This window comes from Anabrus simplex, chromosome 2, assembly GCF_040414725.1.
Source record: "Anabrus simplex isolate iqAnaSimp1 chromosome 2, ASM4041472v1, whole genome shotgun sequence".
NCBI classification, from domain to species: Eukaryota; Metazoa; Arthropoda; class Insecta; order Orthoptera; family Tettigoniidae; genus Anabrus; species Anabrus simplex.
In genome coordinates, this window is record NC_090266.1 from 621,999,550 (window position 1) to 622,024,003 (window position 24,454).

General features: G+C 41.2%; 1 protein-coding gene across 1 annotated transcript in view; it reads left to right on the forward strand.

The window, feature by feature from the left end:
- Positions 1–12,044: 12,044 nt before the first annotated feature.
- Ephrin (ephrin) overlaps positions 12,045–24,454 on the forward strand; it is a 167,807-nt gene continuing 155,397 nt past the window's right edge. The window contains exon 1 of the mRNA XM_068226017.1: positions 12,045–12,452. Coding sequence (XP_068082118.1) covers positions 12,045–12,452 — 408 coding nt within the window. The remainder of the gene's footprint in view (positions 12,453–24,454) is intronic.

The window sequence follows — 24,454 nt, forward strand, 5'->3', positions numbered from 1 at the left end:
TTGAGAGCAGCGTGGCTAAGATGGAAGGAATGCAATTTCACTATCAATATGGCCGTACAGATGGTGTCAAAATCACTGCTGAATTCTAGGAGAACGAGCATGGTCACTTTATGTTCATCCATTGCTTTCCTTACGTCGTCTGTAATTTTTAGGAGAGCAGTAAATGTACTATGTCCTTTTATAAATCTAGATTGCAAGCGATTAAGTAACGAATGCGGCGTAAAATACTGGAGCAGTTGTTGATGCATAAGTTTTTCGAAGATTTTAGAAAGTGAGGAAAGTATACAAACAGACCAATAGTCAGAAGGAGAATTTGCTAGAGATTTTTTTGGTACTGGAAATATTAAACCATCCTGCCAAATAGTTGGGAAGAAGTCTTCCGAAAAACATGAGTTATATATATGGGTTAGAATTGGCAATACTGCATCTATCAAGGTAACGAAAAAGGATATCGGATGTCGTCCACTCCAATTGCTTGTGATTTGAATGATGTTAGCTTTCTCCTTACATTACTTTCGTTTACTTTTCAAAATTTGAACAAAGGTCGTTGTGGTAATGGAGCAGATTGAAGATGAATTATTATTGTTTGTATAATTTGAGGATGGGTACTAACTATTTTTGTAACAAAGTAGGTATTTAATTCATCGGATTTATGCCATGCTTATTTGAGTTTGTAGTTTGCCTCCCGATACGTACGTTTCTCAGTTGTTAACAGGAATTTGTTGCGTTTATATTACTGGCTAGCTGTTGAAAGCAGGCATATTTTTTTCCGATTATTTGTTTAACTCGATTTCTAAGCACGCGATATTTTTCAAAATTGACAGTTCATAAAGTATGTTTGTAACATCTATGTGATGCGTCACGTTCAGTCATTGCGGATTTAATGTCATTTAATAACCATGGAGCAGCTTTGCGAGAGTAATCCTAGCAGTACGTTCAGGTGCACGTTTGTTATACAATTCCAGCAGTAATGTGTTAAATCTCTTAACTTTTTCGTCATTGTCGCTCAATTCCAGTATTTCGCCCCACGGTCAGAGGATAGCGTCTTGTATTCATTGTAGAGGATTTAACTTTTTCACATCTCTCTTATCAGTTCGGCTTCGTTTTGGGAACTTTCGAATAATAAGCTAAATATAGAAGATCGTAGGTACGGAAGTTTGTCCGTGTTTCAGTGTTTTCTGAGGATAAAAATATAAGATTCCTAGAAGGAAACCATAATTTAATTTCATCGATTGCAAATGTTAAAAACATTAAACTCTTTAGACTTCTTCAATCGTGAAATTACCAGCGTTCCGCCCCAGTGTAGCAGTGAGCGCACTAGCCGCCAGCGTCTTGCAAAGGTGTAGCAATCCAACTGATGAGCTGTTACACTGGGGCGAAACAATATAATTTCACGATTGAAAAAGCCTATAGAGCTTAATGTTTTCTGAGGGTTGTTTGTAATAAGTAAATCTATTAGTGTATGAGGATCCGTTGGATATATACCCGTGATGAGTAGGGTTAGGTGGCAATACTGACATGTTACAAGAGGTAAATATGTTCTGTAAACGATGTGCTTCAATGGGGTCCGTTCATGGTTTTGTATCAGTAACCACATATGAGTACATATTCGTAGGTGGGTATGAGTCTTAGTAGGTTTTCTTCAAAATCGGTAAAGTTTCCTGCTTTAGGTGGTTTAGTTTCATCAAGAGATAGTTCAACAAACATATATTCGGTTCATGTGTCAGTACATAATGTCGAAGCAAAGAGGATGCATCTGGATGTACTAGGAGTAAGTGATATTCGCGTAAGAGGAGATAACGAGGAAGACATAGGAGATTATAAAGTGTACTTGACGGGCGTTGAAAAGGGGAGGGCAGAGTGTGGGGTAGGACTGTTTTTCAGGAATACTATTGCACGCAACATAGTTGCTGTTCGGCATGTAAATGAGCGAATGATGTGGGTAGATTTGGCAGTTGGAGGAATTAGAACGAGAATTGTCTCGGTGTATACAAAATGAAAGGGTGCAGATGAGGATGAAGTTGACAAGTTTTATGAATCATTGAGTGTCATCGTAGTCAGGGACAAGAGCCAGGATAGGATAGTGCTAATGGGCGATTTCAGTGCAAGAGTTGGAAATAGAACTGAAGATACGAAAGGGTGATTGGTAAATGTGGGGAAGATGTGGAAGCTAATGGAAATGGGAAGCGTATGCTGGACTTCAGTGCTAGTCTGGGTTTAGCAGTTACGAATACATTCTTCAAACATAAGGCTATTCACCGCTATACATGGGAGGCTAGGGGTACCGGGTCCATAATAGATTGTATCTTAACTGACTTCGAATTCAGGAAGTCTGTTAGGAATGTACGCATTTTTCGGGAATTTTTCGATGATACAGACCGCTATCTGATCTGTAGTGATCTAACTATCTCTAGGCCTAGATTAGAGAAAGTGAAATCTGTCTGCAAACGAATAAGGGTAGAAAATCTCCAGGGCGAGGAAAGTAGACATAAGTACATGGATATTAGTGAGAAGTTTCGAACAGTGGACAGTAAGCAGTTTCAAAATATAGAAAGAGAATGGGTGGCATACAGGGATTCTGTAGTAGAAACAACAAGGGAATACTTAGGAACGACTGTGTGTAAAGATGGGGAAAAACCGAACATCTTGCTGGAATGATGAAGCGAGAGCAGCTTGTAAACGAAAAAGGAAGGCTTATCAGAAATGGCTCCAAGCAAGGGACGATGCAGACAGGAAAATGTACATAGATAAAAAAGAAACAGCGAAACAAATAGTATTGAAGCCAAAGAGAAGTCGTGGGCAGATTTTGGTAATAACCTGGAAAACCTTTGCAGCATGAAAACCTTTCTGGACAGTAATAAAGAATCTTAGGAAGGGAGGTAAAAAGGAAATGAACAGTGTTTTGGGTAATTCACGTGAACTCCTAATGGATCCCAGGGAATCACTGGACAGGTGGAGGGAATATTTTGAAAATCTTCTCAATGTAAAAGCAGATCTTCCTGGTGGTGTTGCGAACAACCGAGCTTATGGGGAGGAGGAACATGATGTTGGTGAAATTACGCTTGAGGAAGTGAAAAGGATGGTAAATAAACTCCATTGTCATAAAGCAGCAGGAATAGATGAAATTAGACCTGAAATGGTGAAGTATAGTGGGAAGGCAGTTATGAAATGGCTTCATAGAGTAGTAAGGTTAGCATGGAATGTTGGTAAGGTACCTTCAGATTGGACAAAAGCAGTAATTACACCTATCTATAAGCAAGGAAACAGGAAGGATTGCAACAACTATCGAGGTATCTCATTGATTAGTATACCAAAATATTCACTGGCATCTGGGAAGAGAGGGTGCGATCAGTGGTTGAGAGGAAGTTTAATGAAAACTAGTGTGGTTTCAGACCACAGAGGGGCTGTCAGGATCTAATTTTCAGTATGCACCAGGTAATTGAAAATTGTTACGCGAGGAATAGACAGTTGTGTTTATATTTCGTAGATCTAGAGAAAGGATATGGCAGGGTGCCGAGGGAAAAGATGTTCGCCATACCGGGGGATTATGGGATTAAGGGTAGATTATTGAAATCAATCAATCAATCAATCAATCAATCAGCCTCCGTGGCTCAGACGGCTGCGCATCGCCTCTCACAGCTGAGTTCCGTTGTTCAAATCCCGGTCACTCCATGTGAGATTTGTGCTGGAAAAAGTGGTGGCAGGACAGGTTTCTCCGGGTACTCCGGTTTTCCATGTCATCTTTCATTCCAGTAACACTCTCCACTATCATTTCATTTCATCTGTCAGTCGTTAATCATTGCCCCAGGGGAGTGCGACAGGCCTCGACAGCCGGCACAGTTCCTATCCCCGCCACAAGATAAGGGCTTCATTCATTCCATCCCCGACCCGGTCACTGACTGGAAAACAGGTTGTAGGTTTTCATTTTCATATTAAAATCAATCAAAGACATTTTTGATGACAATTGTGCTGCAGTGAGAATTGATGGTAGAATGAGTTCTTGGTTCAGGGTACTTACAGGGGTTAGATAAGGCTGTAATCTTTCACCTTTGCTGTTCGTAGTTTACATGGATCATCTGCTGAAAGGTATAAAGTGGAAAGGAGGGATTCAGTTAGGTGAAAATGTAGTAAGCAGTCTTGCCTATGCTGATAACTTGGTCTTAATGGCAGATTGTGCCGACAGCCTGTAGTCTAATATCTTGAAACTCGAAGAATATATGTGCAATGAGTAGAGTATGAAAATTAGCCTCTCGAAGACTAAATTGATGTCAGTAGGTAAGAAATTTAACAGAATTGAATGTCAGATTGGTGATACAAAGCTGGAACTGGTAGACAATTTTAAGTATTTAGGTTGTGTGTTCTCCCAGGATGGTAATATAGTAAGTGGGATTGAATCAATATGTAGTAAAGCTAATGCAGTGAGCTCACAGTTGCGATAAACAGTGTTGTGTAAGAAGGAAGTCAGCTGCCGGACGAAAATATCTTTACATCGGTCTGTTTTCAGCCCAGCTTTGCTTTACGAGAGCGAAAGCTGGGTGGACTCAGGATATCTTATTCATAAGTTAGAAGTAACAGACATGAAAGTAGCGAGAATGATTGCTGGCACACACAGGTGGGAATAATGGCAGGTTGGTACTCGGAACGAGGCGATAAAGGCTAAGTTACAAATGAACACGATGGATGAAGCTGTACGCATAAACCGACTTCGGTGTTGGGATCATGTGAGACGAATGGGGGAGGATAGGCTATCTAGGAGAATAATGGACTCTGTTATGGAGGGTATGGGGAGTAGAGGGAGACCAAGACGACGATGGTTAGACTCAGTTTCTAACGATTTAATGATAAGAGGTGTAGAACTAAATGAGGACACAGCACTAGTTGCAAATAGAGAATTGTGGCGACGTTTAGTAAATCCACAGAGGCTTGCAGACTGAAGCCCACTGAAATGCATGCACCAACCGACCCCATGTGCGACATTTTCACACCGTTTATAACAGGGACTGACTGCGTAAGGAGTGCCATTACTAGCATCGTTCATACCTAACGTCACTTTCGTATTGTCAAAGCCAAGGATGAGACTGAGACAGGTCAATGAAAGTAACAAATTTATTCTACCCTATACCAGAAGGCATAGTGCACTGTAAACACAAGTCTCACCAGCAAAGGCATCGTTGTAGGCTACTAGAAGTAATTCAAACTAAATTTGTAAATTACTCTATGAATTAAATGTTGTATATTATACGTGGTTATATGATTATGCAGACAGCATTAATTCTAATGTATGTAAACTAGCTAATGCCATTCAGAAATATCATTTATACAAAGTCCCGCTGCACATAACATCTTTTGTACACACATTTGTACAATTATCCTGGCATTACCCATTTTCGCATCAGAAATTTTTGGGGCTCTTCCTTAATTAAGGTCATCGTCGCTTTCTTCCCAATCTTAGCCCTGCCCTATCCCATCGTCGCCATAAGACCTGAGTCGGTGCGACGTAAAACAAATAGCAAAACAAAAAAGAGAGAGTAGGACGTATCCACAGTAATACATTCATCATACGGCCTCGACGCGCACACGTACTATACTCGGAGCTGATTTCCAAAAATTTTCATAGTTGTGGAATAAATGGCGACTAGAAAAGCAACATTATAAGAACACTGTTAACTGTCACGCACGCATCACACAAACAAATGCCCCCCCCCCCCCCCCCCCCCCCTTTGTGATGATGTGGTCGACACACTTCAAATATTACTTTCAGGAGTTGCGATGCGGTTTAAAGGAAAATGAGACATTAGGAACAAATTTGATATATTGTCTTCGGTAAACATAAAATGTCGGTTATGTGCTTGCAGGAAATCCCCTTAACCTCCCGGTGGTACCAGAAAGGCAGTCCACCGTGCTAGATGGCTATGATGTTTGATTCACGTAGCTGCCAGTTTACATTCGGAAGATAGTAGGTTCGAACACCGTACTGTTGGCAGCCCTCAGGTTTGTTTTTTGTGGTTTCCCAATTTCACATGATGCACTGGCCCCTTTCAATTCAAGAAGCAAAAGTAAGTTTCTTACTAATAATTTAAAGGCATTTTGGGTATGTGGTGTTCCACTTTGGTAGCTTAACAGCCCAATTATTAAATCGTATTTGCAGAAATATATTGGGAAGTCTTTTTCAGATGAGAGCACCGTACGAATATCGCATCTTCATCCTCTGTACAAATAAAGATAAAAACATATCAGGCAAGTAGTAGCTGATATCCTGTATGTTATTTTTCCTAAATGAAACCACTGATAGGCAGAGCAGATATGTTTTGAACGCTGCAATAACACCGCTGAAAGGACAGCAAGTGAATCCCATTCTTTTGACTTACTTGCTGAACAAAACAGACAATGCCAGTGTGATGCAAAATTTCAACAATGTATACGTTCCATTGTGGCCTGAAATAATTAAAAATGATCGAGTGTGTCTAGTGCTTTCCGACCAAGCGTCTTACACGTTGGCTATTGCCAACCCCAAACCTACTCTAATTTAACACATGTGACTTGCAATGCACGTAAACTGCATGGACTTTGTGAGGCAATAATAATAATAATAATAATAATAATAATAATAATAATAATAATAATAATAATAATAATAATAATAATAATAATAATAATAATAATGTTGTTTTAACGTCTCGCAAACTAATTTTTTATTGTTTTCGGAGACGCCGAATTGCCGGAATTTTTCCCGCAGTAGTTCCTTTAAGTGCCAGTAAATCTACCGACATGAGGCTGACATATTTGAGCACCTTCAAATACTGCAGTACTAAGCCAGAATCGAACCTTCAAAGTTGGGCTCGAAGGCCGGTGTTCTGCCGCCTGGGCTGCTCAGCTCTACTTAAATATTCGCATGCAAGCGAATTTGTGTCTTCCACCAAGAACATTCTGAAAAAGCTCCTGCTAGGATACAGTATTTATGTAGAAATTACGGAACTTCCTCTTCCACCTTCTCAGTTCTCACTAGATGGGGTACTGAGTTCAAGGCTGCAGTATTTATCTCTAACCATTTTAACATGTGATTTCTTAGATGCTTTACCAAAGGACGAAGAGGTAGCACCTAAACACGATCTGCAAGGTGAACGTTTACTGTGCATTGCGTCAGACTCGTTGGCTGAACGGTCAGCGTACTGGCCTTCGGTTCAGAGGGTCCCGGGTTCGATTCCCGGCCGGGTCGGGGATTTTAACCTTAATTGGTTAGTTCCAACGGCACGGGGGCTGGGTGGATGTGTTGTCTTCATCATCCTTTCATCCTCATCACGACGCGCAGGTCGCCTACGGGTGTCAAATAGAAAGACCTGCACCTGGCGAGCCGAACCCGTCCTGGGATATCCCGGCACTAAAAGCCATACGACTGTGCGTTGCCACTCTTTCCTGACAGTTGCTGTAGTGGAGTAGTGGTGTCCTCGGCAAGATGCGCAATGGGCTGTTTTGATGGATGGGAAGAAAGCACTGGAGGGTAATGGAAAGCGGAAGCTGGATCAGAGCTTAGCCATAAACCCTGACGTTGAGAATTTAGCAACAAACAAGGATCTACATTGCAGACTACAAACAAAGTATGCACCACTTACGTTTGCCGACATGGAACGTTCCTTTCCGACGTACAAGAACTTCCTTACTGACAGGAGTTGCAGCTTCACCAATAAGAAAAAACACAGTTGCCGGACGGGCTACTTTAATAACGTGTGTAATGTTATTGGTTTTGGTACACCTTGTAATGAATATTTCCATTTGAAATTTGCACCTTGTTTTGCATATTTTAAAACTAAATTATTGCACCTTGTTTTTGCATCTTTTTGACCCAAATGATGCACCTAAAATTCCTAGCTCTATTCCTCACTGCGTTTACAAGGCGACAATATTTTGTTTTGTCGGAAGATGCCGACGCGTTACGGATGGCTCCGTCACGTCCCGGAGATGTATGAATCCACCTTTTAGTCTTGGTTTCCTAGGTCAGGAGTCAATTTTTGAAGGACGGACTAACATTTTAGAAATCTATGCCATTGTTGTTGGTTGTTACAGATCTCTTGTGGCGCACTCATTGTCACCCGACAAAATTAGATTTTCAGCTATAGTATCCGTTCCAGTGGAATTCCGCGTTCGTTACTAGGTAGCAGCACGATCGGAATGTCGAAATTGGTAGACAAGCCGCTTAGATGGCACCTCTTAAGGCCTGTACCACGGTAGATTAGACCAAACGATTATCATCATTGTATGAAGTCTACCTCTTAGTCCCGTTTCCTGATACGGGATCGGGGATGAGGTGATATTATTTTACAGTATGGTTTTACGGCCGGATGCCCTTTCTGGTGCCATCCTCAGTTGAGAAGCTAGTGAAGATAAAATGAATGATGCCGAATGAAATTGGGTAAGGAGATGGCAGGAATCGGCCTACGAATAGGAACCGCCCCGGAATTTGCCTGAAAGTGAAAATGGTAAACCTCAGAAAACCATTCTCGGGACAGCCGACAGTGGGTTTCGAACCCACTCGCCTCCCGAATGCAGAGCTTGTCTCCATAGCCACTGCGCAGCCACTCCGCTCGGTCAACGATCGTTATGGTTACTTTAAAAAAAAAATCATGTAAATTCTAAGTTGTATTGAGAACTATGCATGGCCCATTCACGTACTTGTGTAAAGGTGTGAACAGTACTTTTATAAACCACTAACTGTTTCGGTTAAGCTAGTAGAAATCTCTGGTTTAGGAAGACATATTTTACTTACGTTGAGTTGGTGCCGATGGCGGTTTTCTTTTTTTTATGACTAAATTCTTCGTCGAATTCTCCATCTGTGGGGAAATTTAAACATTTTAATATGATTTAAAATATATCTTTTTATTCCTGACATAGTTTTACCGGGATTTTTTACATGCCCACTAAAGGATAGGTTTTGCAACATGGCTAGCTCTGCAGGGCAGCTTGTTAAGTGCCTTCCTTCCAATGCAGGATCGGTTCCTGACGAAGTCGTTCTTCATTTAAGAGTTACAGAATGCTGGACATCTTGTTCGATAAATTTGCTATCAGATTGAAAGGAAATTTCCAGGCCAAAATTCCAGCATCACATTATTATTATTATTATTATTATTATTATTATTATTATTATTGCACTTTTCGAGTTATACTTCCCTGTTTCTGTTTTTAAAATTTCTCATTCTACTATTTAAAACCTTCTAGTGTAGAGAAACTGAATGTTGTGTATATTCCTGACATACATACATACATACATACATACATACATACATACATACCGTTGTATGAGTCTTCATCGGCGGTACTTGAGCGAACAGTTGCGTGTGGCGCAGTAGGTTGAATTAGAGCGCACGGTACAGTCTGCACACGTGTATCATTGCGCCATTATCATTAAGCTCGGTTGTACTGTATGTTGGATGCAATGCTGGTATTCCGTATTAGAGAGCTTGTAGACATTTGAGGAGATTAAACATAATTTGACATGTCATTGCATTGTATTTAGAATGCAGCCGCCCCCGAAGAAATCGCGTTAAGTGCTCCGATCTCAGAGGAGGAAGTTAATACAATAAATAATTTACAGCTCTGTAAAGAAGAAAAGAGGAGAGGTCTCGAAATCCCTCTCCAGAAAGCTGTGAAAAGGACTGCTAAAGGTATCTGTAGAAGTGAAAGGACAGTTCGCAATCGCAATACTGCTAGGCAGTGTGAAAAAGCCGCAGGAGATGTATCTGGGATTCGTATCCCAGGTGTAAGTCGTCCTCATCGTAAGAAGACAGGCCGTGGCGAAATCTATAGAGTATTGTGCACCGGACAGTTCTGGAATGTAATGAAGTTCGCAAAGGAATCCCCAATTTACGAAAACTTCTTAATGCTAACAAAAGAAAAATACTGCTTACCGAACAGGAAAACACATTCTGGAAACTCATTAAAAGTGATATTGTTGCACTACGCGCAGCATTTCTCCGCGTATGGACAAACAATAAAAATTGACCTAAAATACCTTTCGTGTACGTAGATGAGACATGGGCTCATACCCGTTACACGGTAAAGAAGTACTGGGCGGCACGCAGACGTTCCAGGGGTTATGGTGAACAAAACGGCAGGACAACAAGCCATTGATGTTCGTCCGGGTGATGAAATTTTGTTCATTCAAGGTGCAGAGTTGCTTTACGATTTGAAGTCGCAATCACTTGATTGCCATGCCGAAATGAGCAGCACAAGTTAAACTACAGTGAGTCAAAAAAGTATTAAACTGCCGTAGCTACAACACATAGGACAGAGTTGCAGAGTGGTTAAAGTGAGTGGAGCAGCAAAGGGATGTAAACAGAAGGAAACAGCACAAGAAGAACGCAAAATAGAGTGAGGTTGTATCGCAAGGGGAAAACATTTAAGGAAATTCGTGAAATACTAGAAAACGTATAGATACAGTGAGGGCATCATTTACAGGTTTCCGAAAACGCGGACTGTACAAAATAAAGCACGAAGTGGCCGCCCGTCACTGTGAACGCGGGCCGAGAATCGCAACATAGTACGAAAAGTGAAGAAAGGTCCTAAATTGAGTGCGCTGAAAATTTGAGATGAAGTGGCACGAGAAATAGGAAAGGAGGTGAATGTACTGTATGAAGCTGGCTACAATGGCCGCACAGCCGGACGAAAACCTTACATCAGTAAGGCAAACAGGAAAAAGCGACTGCTCTATGCAAAAGAACACCGCGTGTAGCCGGGCTGAGTGACTCAAACGGTTGAGGCGCTGGCGTTCTGACCCCAACTTGGCAGGTTCGATCCGGGCTCAGTCCGGTGGTATTTGAAAGTGCTCAAATACATCAGCCTCGTGTCCGTAGATTTATTGGCACGTAAAAGAACTCCTGCGGGACTAAATTCCGGCACCTCGGCGTCTCCGAGAACCGTAAAAGTAGTTGGTGGGACGAAAAGCCAATAACATTGTTAAAGAACACCGCAGTGATACACATGAGATGTGTCAGAAGGTGCTCTTCACCGACGAAAGCAAATTTAATGTGTTTCAATCGGACGAACTTCAAAATGCCCAAGAAGTCTTCAACAAACTTGTAGCATGGGCCAGAAAAAACTACTTGAAGCTAAATGAGAAGAAAACGGTGAAAATGGCATTTAGAAGGGGTGGAAGATTGGCAGCGAACGACTGCATCCTGTATAAAGGAAATCCACTGCGAAACGTATCAAACTTCAAATACCTAGGAATCACGCTGCAAAGCAGAGGGGACACGTACGACCTACACACCAGAGAACGCGCCTCAACAGCCAGGATGGCAGCAAATAGTATAAAGAATCTGAGAAAACTATCTTTGGAAACGGCGATGACCATATTCCGCCTGAAGATCGCACCAATTATGACCGACGGATTAGAGATGATATGGAAGAATCTAAACAAGAAAAATCTAGAAGACATAGAAAAAGTCGAAGTTCACTTCCTGAAAAGAGTTCTAAGTCTATCAATGTACACATCCACACGCCTCACCTACGTTTTAACAAGGGAACAGAACTTCGCCTAGACCTGCTCCTGCCAGCCACCGAAGCCTACAAAGATCTACTAAGAGAACTCACCAGGAAGAAACAGGAGATATGGCCGGAGTTCTTCGCCACGGGTGCGATTATCTACAGAGACTGGGCTGAAGCCAGATACGACCTACGACACATCATGACGAGAGAAACGGTCCATGGGTTTCACCACCGAATATTCACAACAGAGAAATACCATAACCCAGAAGAAAAGTGCAAGTGCAAGCTGTGTGGGTAAAATTGCGATCGATACCATGTAATGTAGTGCAAGAACAGAGGAACCTCACTAGCAGACTTCTTTAAGGCATAAAACGGACTAATATGAAAAACGCAATTTACGCGATATTACCTTTTGTAACATGAATTTATATCTCTATGGACATTAGCTGCAATAAAATTTATTAAATCGGAGGGACGAGTGACTCTGTGAAGGAAAAGGAACTGTAAACTAGAGGAGCGAAATCTGACAGCTACAACAAAACAGGAGGGGGGGGGGGGGGGCAGTAATGGTGTGGGGCTGCATGAGCGCCAGCGGTCTAGAGGATTTGTGTTTCATTGATAGCAAGATGGACCACGTGTGCTATATTAACATTTTAAAGGCCCACTTGCCCAACAGTGTGCAGCAGTTGCGTCTTCCAAATGATTACATCTTTACTCAGAACCACGATCCTAAACACACCGCGCGCAACACGAAGCTGTGGTTTTTGTACGACACCCCACGATGGATGGTGACCCCTCCTCAATCGCCGGACATAAATCCCATCGAGAATTTATGGCATGTTGTCGAAGAAAACATTCGAAAACATTACATCTCCAGTAAAAGCGATTTGAAGCGTGTTTTGATGCAAGAATGGCAGAAAATCACGTGCGAAATTACAGAACCCTTGGTGCAATCCATTCCTCGAAGACTCCAGGTAATTATTAAGCGAAAAGGAAGTACTGGAACGTCACTAGGGTCACGAATACGGTGCCGAAAGTATTGAAGTTGAATACTTATTTGAAGTGACATTGCTAGTGTGTTGTTTGCGTCTTATGTACTGCTTATGTTTTGTTTCTAATTCTACCAGGTTTCGTTCGCATTCGTCTCAATGTGGATAATATATATGTCTTTGACCATGACTTGTCACATTTGTTTTCCTTCGACCTCTTTAACTACTGCAATGTAATGCGGTGAATCCTGTTTTGACCCATGCAAGTAGATGCTGGGGCGACTCGACCCAAACCTTCCGCCTGGTTGTATTGTAGTTCTTGACAATCCTCCTTTACGTGTTGCTTGCGAAGACATTATAGTGTCGTGGTTGAAGGACAACAAAATGGCTCTGAATGACGACATGATCAAGAGTGAGTTGGTGGAACTTGTAAAAGCAAATAAACCGGAACCTCTGCACTCGGTAGGCGGGATTTTGAAAGACGGTGGGTTTACTGTTCTGATATTACCACCCTATCACTGTGCCCTGTATCCAACTGAACTCATTTGGAACTTAGTAAAACAAAAGCAATAGCCACAAACTATGGCTCCAGTCTCTTACTGTCGGCTTTGAAAGAACTAACACGCCGCTGCATGCTGCATACGGCGACGATGGATTAGGAAATGGCTAGAAGTGGGAAGGAAGCGACCTTGGCGATAATGAAGGTACAGCCCCAACATTTGCTGTGAAAATGGGAAACCACGGAAAATAATCTTCAGGACTGCCGACAGTGGGGTTCGAATCCACTATCTCCCGAATGCAAGCTGATAGCTACGTGATCCAAACCACGCAGCCACTTACTTGGTGCATTCCTTGTACGGTTACCTTTTGGCACTATTGCAACTTTAAAATGTCGTTCTCTTGACATTGAAACATTTAACTGGCTATGGCTGAAAAGTGGCTGAGGTAAATAGATTTTCACGTCCCTTGAGGTTTATTGATCGTGATACAAAATGCCAAGCGAAATTGAAACCGATGACTTTTGAAAGAAACTGGAAGTGTTTTATCGGATGTTGTTTAAGTCATTTCGAGGGATTAGAGCTCTCCGCTCAGCTTTATCTCCACATATTATTTCAAAAACTAAACCATTTTCGTACATACTTCTAAGAATTAGGCCCTAATCTGGTTTCGTATAAGAGCCGTTGGGAAACGTTCCGATTTCTAAGGAGCATAACTATGCCGCCAATTGGGTAAGGTGGTACATTTTTGATCAGATTTAATTAATCGTGCACTCTCACTTCACTTGCTGTACTATCAACATTCTTTTACATTGACAATGAAGTGGCCACCTTAAACTATGGCACTCATCATTAATAGTCTAATAGTATTTAAATAAACCATCGTTGTAAAAATTGTACGAAATAGAACAGCCTGTCTTTGATCGAAATTGTACCGCTGGTGGTACAATTCTGATCACGCAAGGTACAATTTGGATCACACATATTTTCCATACACAAAATATATCTTTCCTTTTCCCCCAACACATATTTCATTGCAGTCCTGGCACTGAATCTATGGTTATTTTACCACACAATTCTCACAGTTATAATCCAGATGACAAAATCCACACTGGTTGTCTTTCGAATGCTCTAGCTGAGATGCATAATCTTGAAGATTTATTGTGCTTGACATGCCGGTTATCCTTTTGTTTATGTTTGCGCTATAGGCATTCTTAAAAAAGACTTTTTGGACTTAACAATCTGAAAATTCTGACCTAATATTAAACTTGTCAGGTGATGGTAAAATATTTTTCATAGATTCGTCGGGTCATCGTCCGGCATTTGCCGGACATGTCCTCCTTTTTTAATGCTTGTCCTCTGTCCGGCAGGCATTTATTATTTGCTATTAAATGTCCGGCTTTTTGCATATTGTATTCTTAGTCATTCAGTTTCCTATTGTTTTCTCTGTTGCAAAGCTATTTTTGTTGCACTTCCTCTATCTCAGTCCATATTCTGGATACCCCTATCAGACTACGTCATTTACTCACTTAATAATAAATCATATCTTAAGATAGAGCTGTCTGAAGGGCCTGTCACCAAAGTGGTGACACCACCCGACGTGATCTGAACGTGCTCGGTCGGGGCCGGGGAATTCTCGGCGGGGATTCACCATTCAAATAATACTGGCTGCGGTATTACGTAGTTTTGTTTTTGTGCTAGTTGGATTCGGACCTTCTGAGTGAGTGGAGTGTTTGTGATTTTATTATGAGATTTGAATATTATCAGTATGTCATCACTCAAAAGTGGCGAGGCACAAAAGAGGAAATGTAAGTTCTCGGACAAACTGAAACAGAAGTACCCGTGTTTCAGAGAGGGACGTAACGAAAGTGAGGCGAAATGTTACATTTGTGACTGTTATGTAACTGTTGGAAACAAAGGTGCATATTGCTAGCGAAAAGCATTGAAAAACAATTAGAAGCAGTTCTTCTAGCAGTAATATTGATTCATTTTTTTCGATTAAACATTCCCCACTAGACAGGAAAGTTCGGGCAACATTGGCATATCACACTGTTTCTCACCATCAGTCGTGTAAGTCTATGGACTGCACATCATAGTTGGATAATGTGCTGTTTGCAGATGATATTTTGTTAGCAAACTTATAATGCGCTAGAATCAAAACTGAAGCTATCATAAATAATGTAATCTCTCCTTATTCCATTGACATTATCACTAAAACATTGAATAATAGTATTCCTTTGTTCGAAGTGGGTACTGATGCTAGCAACCATGGGGCTTTGAAACTTTTTTCCTATTGTTATACAATATTTGGACTATGAAGAAAATGGTATTCAAACTAAGTCTTAGAACTACAAACATGTTCTAATGAAACTTCAGAGACAATATCCAATTATGTTTCAGAGACTTTAAAGAAGCATAATATTTCTGCTAAATGCGTTGCTTTTAGTGGAGACAATGCAAATGTAAATTTTGGAGGGGTTAATCGTAGAGAAGGCAAAAACGTATTTTCAGCACTTAAAAGTAAATGAAATGAACGTATAATCGTGGTTGGCTGCCCAGCATATGTACTGCATAATAATTGTAACAAGATGCTGATGTACTGCCAGTTGATGTAGATAGTATAATTTTTAAAATCTTCATTATTTCCATGGCAAAACTATAATAAAGGGGCCTCAAACCGCGAGTTTGACAGTCGTATTAGTAGCGCTGGGAGGGAGCGCCGAGAGGAACGACAATGCTGCCAACTGTTGCTTGGTGAGATGCAGATCGTTTTATACAGTGATGGACAACTTTCTGCACTCAACCATTCAGTCCTACGTTTTCAACCTTAGAGACGTTGTGATCACCTCTGACAGTGTGCAGACAATGGTAGTGTGTATTGAGGCACTGGGATGTAGTAGGTGCTCCGAGAACTAATATTAGTACTAATTCTATGGGTTTCCTGGACTGATTGTGACAATGGGGGAAGTATACTCTTTGCTACTCCTATCACTGTGTTGGAGTGAACATTCACGGCAACGAATGTTCATTTGCATTTAGGGGTGATACGAAAAGCATTACTTGGGGCGATAAAGACAAATAAGCAGCCTGTTAACTTTCACCACGCGTGCAGTTTTTGAATGGACGTGAAGGCATAAGGCTTGATGGCTGACAGTTTCCTCCATCGTTTCGTCATCTTTTGGCAACTGACCCGTTTTCCAGTGTAAATATTAAACAAAGGACCAAGTCAACTGGAAGTGCACGCAACGCTTACACGGGCTCAATGTTTTGTCAGCTTATGAACATACTGGGCTCTGATTGGAATTCAAATAACAGCGCATAACAAAGAAAACTAAGCGAAAGTGTGAAGAATGTCTTCATCTGTTTAGTCAGTAAATAAATAAATAAATAAATAAATAAATAAATAAATAAATACATTCATTAATTTTTACCTCAGCCTAACGCCTTTCATCATTCCTGTGAGTTATACGGCGTCAACTCGAAAGACCTGCACTCGGCCTCTTCGGAAGCCACACGCCATTATATTATTCCTGTGAGTGAATTAAGAGTCTATGATCCTCAACAGCCTCTTCTGATTTTGATTCGTTCGTCGTGCCTTGTATCATTAAAATTGTATGGTTTTAATTTCCTTTCGTCTCCTTACAATGAAAATTACGGTTAAATGGAAAAAAGAAATCGAAGACAAATTCTGTCTCGTAATTTACGAAATGGTTAGCGTGCTGGCCTTTGGTCACAGTGTGACGTACTCACTCTGCCCACAGATGTGTGACAAAATTATGACGTGGCGGGTCACCTTAATATTAATATAAATAAATGATATCTCATTGTTTCTCCATAAACAATATCCTATGGGCGCCAGCCTTGAAGCTTGAGGCTTGAAAACGATAGTTAATAATAATAATAATAATAATAATAATAATAATAATAATAATAATAATAATAACAACAACAACACGTAATGAGACTCTAAAAACTCCCAGGGGTGGGGTGACGCAACACTATCCATTAAGTACACTACCTTGGAAGTAAAGGATCATTGATGATAATTTCAGAAAATACAAATTAAAACAGCTTTTTATTAGGATGAAAAACGTGACGTAACGGCGTATTAACGGAATCTGAACTTACGGAAGCAAAAGAAAAATTGAATGAAATAAACTCTAAGAAAATCAACTGTTGCGCGAAGACTTGCAGTAATTTATGCCATTAGCTCACCATTTGTAGACTCTTATCTGGATACGATCTATGTAGTGGCTGATGATTAATGGATCTCTCGTACAGGCGTCGTCATTTCTAGTTGTGGGTTCCAGTCCTACTTCTGCATTCTGCATAATACACTAGTTGTACCATGACTTTCCTTGCCTTTAGCACTTCCTACTGTACTCCTTACATAAAGTCGTAGTGAGTCCTAATTTTAATAGCAAAACCACCATGGGTTACTTTCATGGAGAGAATACACTTGTATTCTTCCGTGTTACGGAAATGTAGCGTAACTAAATTCATAACAAAATCTCTCCTGCCCTATACCAGTCAAAACCGGTCTCCCGTTGACTTTACCTCTCGTCATTGTGATAGCAGGTCCCAATGAGAGTAACTTTTGAGTAGTACACTACTCAGATGCGAAGTGAACTAAGTTAAGATCTCCGATGTGCAGACGTAGAATCGTCGTTAAGAGTGTCCTTCCAAGAGTGTCTGCTTTTTAGTTTCTCCACGTGCCTCCCCAGTCCTTGTCGTCGGAGTATATAGGTTCAAAGTCTCCCTCCATCAGCCATATCACATGGTCCAGTAAGATTTGAGGTCTTATCCCTTCTCCTATATATTGATGTGAATCCATCATGTAGCTTCATTACGTCCATTCACATAGGTTGAACTTTCCCGCGGAAACGAAGCGTCAGGTAGCGAACTTCGAAAAGTAGGCGTTAATAAGTTTCCAACTGTCTCTTCATAGTATGGAAGGGGTACGGTCTCTCGTAAGCTTGATGACGTACATTTCTTGGTAATGGGCTGAAATTAGCCTGGTGACTCCGGTCACCTGACCGGTTATTGGAAAATTTACTGCAAGCTATTAATACGAATGATGTTGAAATACTTTACACAATAAGTTGTTCGTTCAGAATACGTTATAGCCGCGATACAAAGAAATGAAATGATGTGAAATGGATGATTAAAACCCTATATACATAATAATTTAAAAATGACCTACCATTGATTAAATATATACATCTTATCAATTAATTATACAGTTCAATAATTTAATACATGCCTTGATGTTCCAAACATCACAACAGGGTCCCGGGTTCGATTCCCGGCAGGGTCGGAATTTTAACCATCATTGGTTAATGTCCCTGGCATGGGGGCTGGGTGTATGTGTTGTCTTCATCATCATTTCATCCTCATCACGACGCGCAGGTCGCCTACAGGAGTCAAATCAAAAGACCTGCACCTGGCAAGCCGAACCCGTCCTGGGATCTCCCGGCACTAAAAGATATACGCCATTTCATTTTACCGCTCTAAAGCATGTTTTCAAAAGGTGATCAGCGTTACCCGTGGCAAAAATGCAGCAGTATGTTATCGAGGATTACGTGAAGCTTGTGGCGAGAATGCATTGCCGTATAGGACGGTTGCACGATGGGTCAAGGCGTTTCGTGCGGGTCTGAATGAGACTGCGGATTTACACCACACAGGTTGCCGTCCATTCCTCAAGATGAGATTGACATCGTGAGTGGTCTAGTTTCCGTAGACCATCGATGGACTGTCCAGGAATTGTGTGTAGAGGCTGGTCTCAGTCAACAAACGGTGTGGTACATACATACATACATACATACATACATACATACATACATACATACATCTTCGTTAGGCTGTTGTGCCTTTCGGCGTTCAATCTGCATTTCTTGCAGAAAAGGAGCGTTCTCAGCAGTGCCTTCAAGAAATAGCTGAGATACTTTTTAGAATTTGCTTTTCGTCGCTCTGACACAGATAGGTCTTATGGCGACGAATAGCTGGGAAACTACTTGATTTTATATCCCATGACACTATATCAGCCCAGTGTATACAGCATTGTTTTTCGGATTCTCAGGCAGACAAGCTAGCTTGGAGGTTTGAGTGACTGTTAAACTTAAATCGGAAATCACGAACCCTCTATTTTACCGAGACATGACTGTCCATGTAGAAAAGTCTACTGGCATTGACCAGGATTCGAATCAAAACTGTCTCGGAGAGAAGCGTGCGATGATGTCGTTTAAATATCACATTCTTCTTATAGGCAGATAGACTAGCAGTTAGTAAATAGTGCTGATCAATTCGTACCCACTTTCATTATCGTTCATAAGTTCCATGATAGCCTACTGGGAAGAGAAATTTCAGTGGTTCTTATAATTACTGCACGCTTATAGTGAAGAAATGTAACGTATTGTAAAACTTGTGGGGTTGCCATAGCGAGTTAGTACGCCGAAGTGTTATAATGCCAGATATTTCAGACATCCTGATCTCCAGTTCTGCCCGTATGTCGGAACTCTTTAGAAGTACAGTTATGTTTAAGAATAGCGCATGTAAGTGTTACCATTTAAGCAATTCTTGGGCAATATAGCCTCTGCATAATAACCGTTCATGTCTTGGGAACGTTTTTTCTGTAAACGCGAGTAGCCACTGAACAGAAAACCATACTTCCTCTAGCCACACGCTCTGAATATTACAACTGATTGTGCTGAGTGTAGCAACATGTAGAACAAAGGAGGACAAAGAGAAACCCACTTCTTGCCGAAAACATTTTCAGTCAAACTGAACTTTCATATAGGTGTTTGCTTTGAGACGTGGTACTCAGAAAATAAAAATGAATATGTGAAGCATACCTGCAAATCCTGTTTTTCTACATACATACATACATACATACATACATACATACATACATACATACATACATACATACATACGTCTTCATTATAAACTGCTGTGCCTTTCAGCCTTTAGTGTACCGGGCGAGTTGGCCTTGCGCGTAGAGGCGCGCGGCTGTGAGCTTGCATCCGGGAGATAGTAGGTTCGAATCCCACTATCGGCAGCCCTGAAGATGGTTTTCCGTGGTTTCCCATTTTCATACCAGGCAAATGCTGGGGCTGTACCTTAATTAACCCGCCATCGGTATCGTTGTTAGGTAGCCCCTAACAAAAACATTCCTTATTAAGAAAAGTTTTTTGGTTTGAGTCATCGCGTAACGAAGGAAAACATGTGACTCATAAACTCATTTGAGAATACCTGGAGTTTGAAAAGTTTGAGTCTTAAACCAAAAAACTTTTCTTAATAAGGAATGTTTTTTGTTAGGGGCTACCTAACAACGATACCGATGGCGGGTTAAGGCCACGGCCGCTTCCTTCCAACTCCTAGGCCTTTCCTATCCAATTCCTATCTGTGTCGGTGCGACGTAAAGCCCATAGCAAAAAAAAGGCCTTTAGTGTGCAAGTCTCCTTGAATTTACTAAACTCCTCCACAATCCTCTATTTGTAAGTAGCTCATTGGCCTAGTTTAGCTGCCTACCTCTTATTTTTAAATCTGTAGAAACTGAGTTCGATTACCATCGTCTTCATTTTCTGATACCTTCCATGACGAGCATTTATGAAATCATATAAAGTATTTTATTTCAGTTTGAGATTACAATAACTACGTTCTAGCCTTAGGAATAAAAAAGAGTAATACTCTCTCGCCTATCCATGCCGTCGTGTCGACTATGGGACAGGGCTAGGAGTGGGAAGGAAGTGACCACGACTTTAATCATTGTTCAGTCCCAGCATTTGCTTGGTGTAGTAATGGGAAATCACGGGAAACCATTTTCAGGGCTACCGACAGTCGGGTTCGAACCGCGTAACCAGCCAGCCTTGTTCGACTGCAAAGGGTTACAGTTTTTAGTTCATTTTGCTGCTTTGAAATCGAGATTTGCATCTCGCATCGTATATCATCCTCTATGGATACATGTTTTCAACGGGTGTGACTGTTTTTCCCTAACAGTTTGGGGCCTATTATGTTCTAAAACCCAGTGTTGCTGATTTGTTATTCACCAAGAATGTACATGGGGGTGTCCTCTACATGGGTGCAAAATCAATATATATTTGGAAATTCTGTCGAATGGTCTTAATTTTCGAGATTTTAACGTTTCAGTTTTCAAGCACCAGTCAAAAGTTGCCATAGGCCTATAAGCGTGCATTCAGACAAGCATTCCCGTAGCATAGTGGATAAGGCACTGCCTCCGTAATGTAAGGTACATAGGTGTATACAGAAAAATAATAAACATTTTCCTATATACATTATATGATATTTTCAATACGGACGAAAAATGATTTTCATTACTTGTAATAAGGTACATAGGTTGAAGTCACCATCGAACCTTTTTCCTCTTTTCCTTCTTTTAGCTTCTCTGTATTTCCTTAAGTGCTTTCATTCATATTGCTTAGACTTTTTAAAACTGTTATTTCTGACACGATGCGTCTTGTAGTACCATGTCTCAGTAGGGTAAACCAGGGTTAGTTCCTGGCATTGACAAGTTCGTGATATTTCTTTAATATTCCGTCGTCGAATAACCAACCGGCCTAAGAGTTCCAACTTCGGTCAATAGATGATATGAAGCCCCCTCTTTCGAAAACCGCTGAGCCAAGCTTCGTTCCTTTGTGGAGACAGGCAGGTGTTCGTAGTGAGTGACGGTTGTTTTTATTTTGTGAGAGAAAGTTTGCTGTGACAATTATAATTAATAATGTTTGCCTGTGATATAAGGAAATATGTTAACACTGTTGTATAGTGAAACTATACATATTATGGTAACTTTGGAAGATGCTCACGCGCGGCTGTGAGCTCGCATCCGGGAGATAGTAGACTCGAACCCCACTGTCGGCAGCCCTGAAGATGGTTTCCGTGGTTTCCCATTTTCACATCAGGCAGATGCTGGGGCTGTACCTTAATTAAGGCCACGGCCGCTTCCTTCTCATTCCTAGGCCTTTCCTGTCCCGTCGTCGCCATAAGACCTGTTTGTGTCGGTGCGACGTAAAGCAACTAGCAAAAAAATACTTATCTGAGTTCGTTGTGTGGCCTTAATTGGATGAAGAAAATCCTAACATTTGGGAAGACATTTTGTGAGATGTTTTCGTGCCGTTTACTTTCTTAAAATGGTTTAATACTTTCAAGTTAAAATTAATAAATTATATATGTATATATGGAATTGTGTATGGAATTCTATTTTATGTTAATGCTAAATTTCTGCTTGATATCACATATCACGAATTTACCACACGTAACTGTGGTGGTGGGGTTTGTGGCGTAAGCTACTAAAAGGACTTCACAAGGAAATCTGGAGCATAGTGGTTCCAGTGCAGTTTCTGCCTTCTCTAGTATAACTAGTATCATACAAAAGTGTGTGTGTGATTGTGTGATTGGTATCAGCGACAATTCTCAGAAAGACTGATGTATTGTTGGATAATTGGAAACATTTGTTTTATCAAAAATAAGTTCCTTATTTTGGTGCTGCCATTGGTTTTTGCGGTTTCCCTATAACTGCATAGCCGTTGGTAGTGCTATTTGAGGATCCAAACAGCCTCTGGGCTGATGACCTAACAGACAGACAAGTTCCCAGAAGGGAGCCAAATGTAATTACATGAATTGCGTATATTAAAGTATTCAAGCTCTTATGGCTTTTATCAGTCATGAAATTACCAATGTTTTCGCCCAGTATGCCATTCCACTCATCAGCTGCTTTCTGGCTGCACTAAGAAAAAAGCAAAGTAATTTCGTTACAGGCTATGAAGGCGCTTGGAGGAGTGGAAGGTGAAGGCGTCCACAATCTGTAACCTCGGCACTTGAGGGATAGAGGGGATAGCCACATTTGCCCCCAGGAATTGGTGAAGGCTGAGTGAACCTCTGAACCATATGCACCTCCGGAAGAGGAAGTTTCGTTTCTTAAATTTTTTCGACTTCCTGTCGGGGAATCGAACCCACATCCTTCCGGGTGAACCGAGCACGCCCATTAATATACGTATATATATAAAATTTACGAGCCCACTGCCACACTGGGGTGAAACGCTGGTAACTTTTCGATTGAAAAAACCTGAAGGGCTTGAATATGTTTGCATTGTTTTGCTTTATTGTTACATTAATTAATCATTTGAGTTAATTAGTAGAAATTAAAATACGCACAGAACTTGTATTTCAGATATACCCTATCTAAAATTTTTAATTAAGAAATAGGCTCTAAGTGTTTCATGCGCATTATTTGACTTTATTTCACTTACTGAAGATATCATGAAATTACCATGGCAGTATCACGGATTTACGAATGATGTCACAAAATTACCAACGGATTACTTCGATATAAAAATGCGGTTGCCTTAATCGTACGGGTCAGTTCGAGGAAAAACGTGTCAAAATACGTTGCATCTAATAATAATGTACATAAATATGTTCCAATATTAATAAATTTGCCTCGAACCTTTATCTTTCTTTCTTTCTTTCTTAATCTGCTTACCCTCCAGGGTTGGTTTTTCCCTCGCACTCAGCGAGGGATCGCACCTCTACCGCCTCAAGGGCAGTGTCCTGGAGCTTCAGACTCTGGGTCAGGGGATACAACTGTGGAGGATGACCAGTACCTCGCCCAGGCGGCCTCACCTGCTATGCTGAACTAGGGCCTTGCGGGGGGATGGGAAGATCGGAAGGGATAGGCAAGGAAGAGGGAAGGAAACGGCCGTGGCCTAAAGTTAGGTACCATCCCGGCATTTGCCTGGAGGAGAAGTGGGAAACCACGGAAAACTACTTCCAGGATGGCTGAGGTGGAAATCGAATCCACCTCTACTCAGTTGACCACCCGAGGCTGAGTGGACCTCGTTCCAGCCCTCGTACAACTTTTCAAATTTCGTGGCAGAGCCGGGAAACGAACCCGGGCCTCCGGGGGTGGCAGCTAATCACACTAACCACTACACCACAGAGGCGGACTTCGAACATTTATAAGAAATGAAATATCACGAAATTACCAAGGTTTGTCGTACTATATTAAATGCCCCTATAGCAAAATAGTGCACCATATACAGTTAAAAAGTGATTTCAAAATTGAATATTTAAAAAACATACTGGATTGAGACGTAAACCTGTGTAGGCACTTTACGTTATGAGGCCAGCGCCTGATTATTACACTACGAGAACATTTCTCTGAATGTTAGCTTATATGGCACTTATAACTGGGTTTTGAAAATTAAAACTCTAAAACCTCTAAAAGTAAAACCCCATCGAGAGAATTTTTAAGTAGGTATTTATTTTGTAATCATACACAATGGGCAATCAAATTACAACCGGTCACCTGCCAAAAAGTAGAACATTTCGTACCTCAAAAGTAATCGCGCTGGGCTGAGTGGCTCAGACAGTTGAGCCGCTGGCCTTCTGAGCCCAACTTGGCAGGTTCGATCCTGGCTCAGTCCGGTGTTGTTTGAAGGCGCTCAGATACGTCAGCCCCGTGCCGGTAGATTT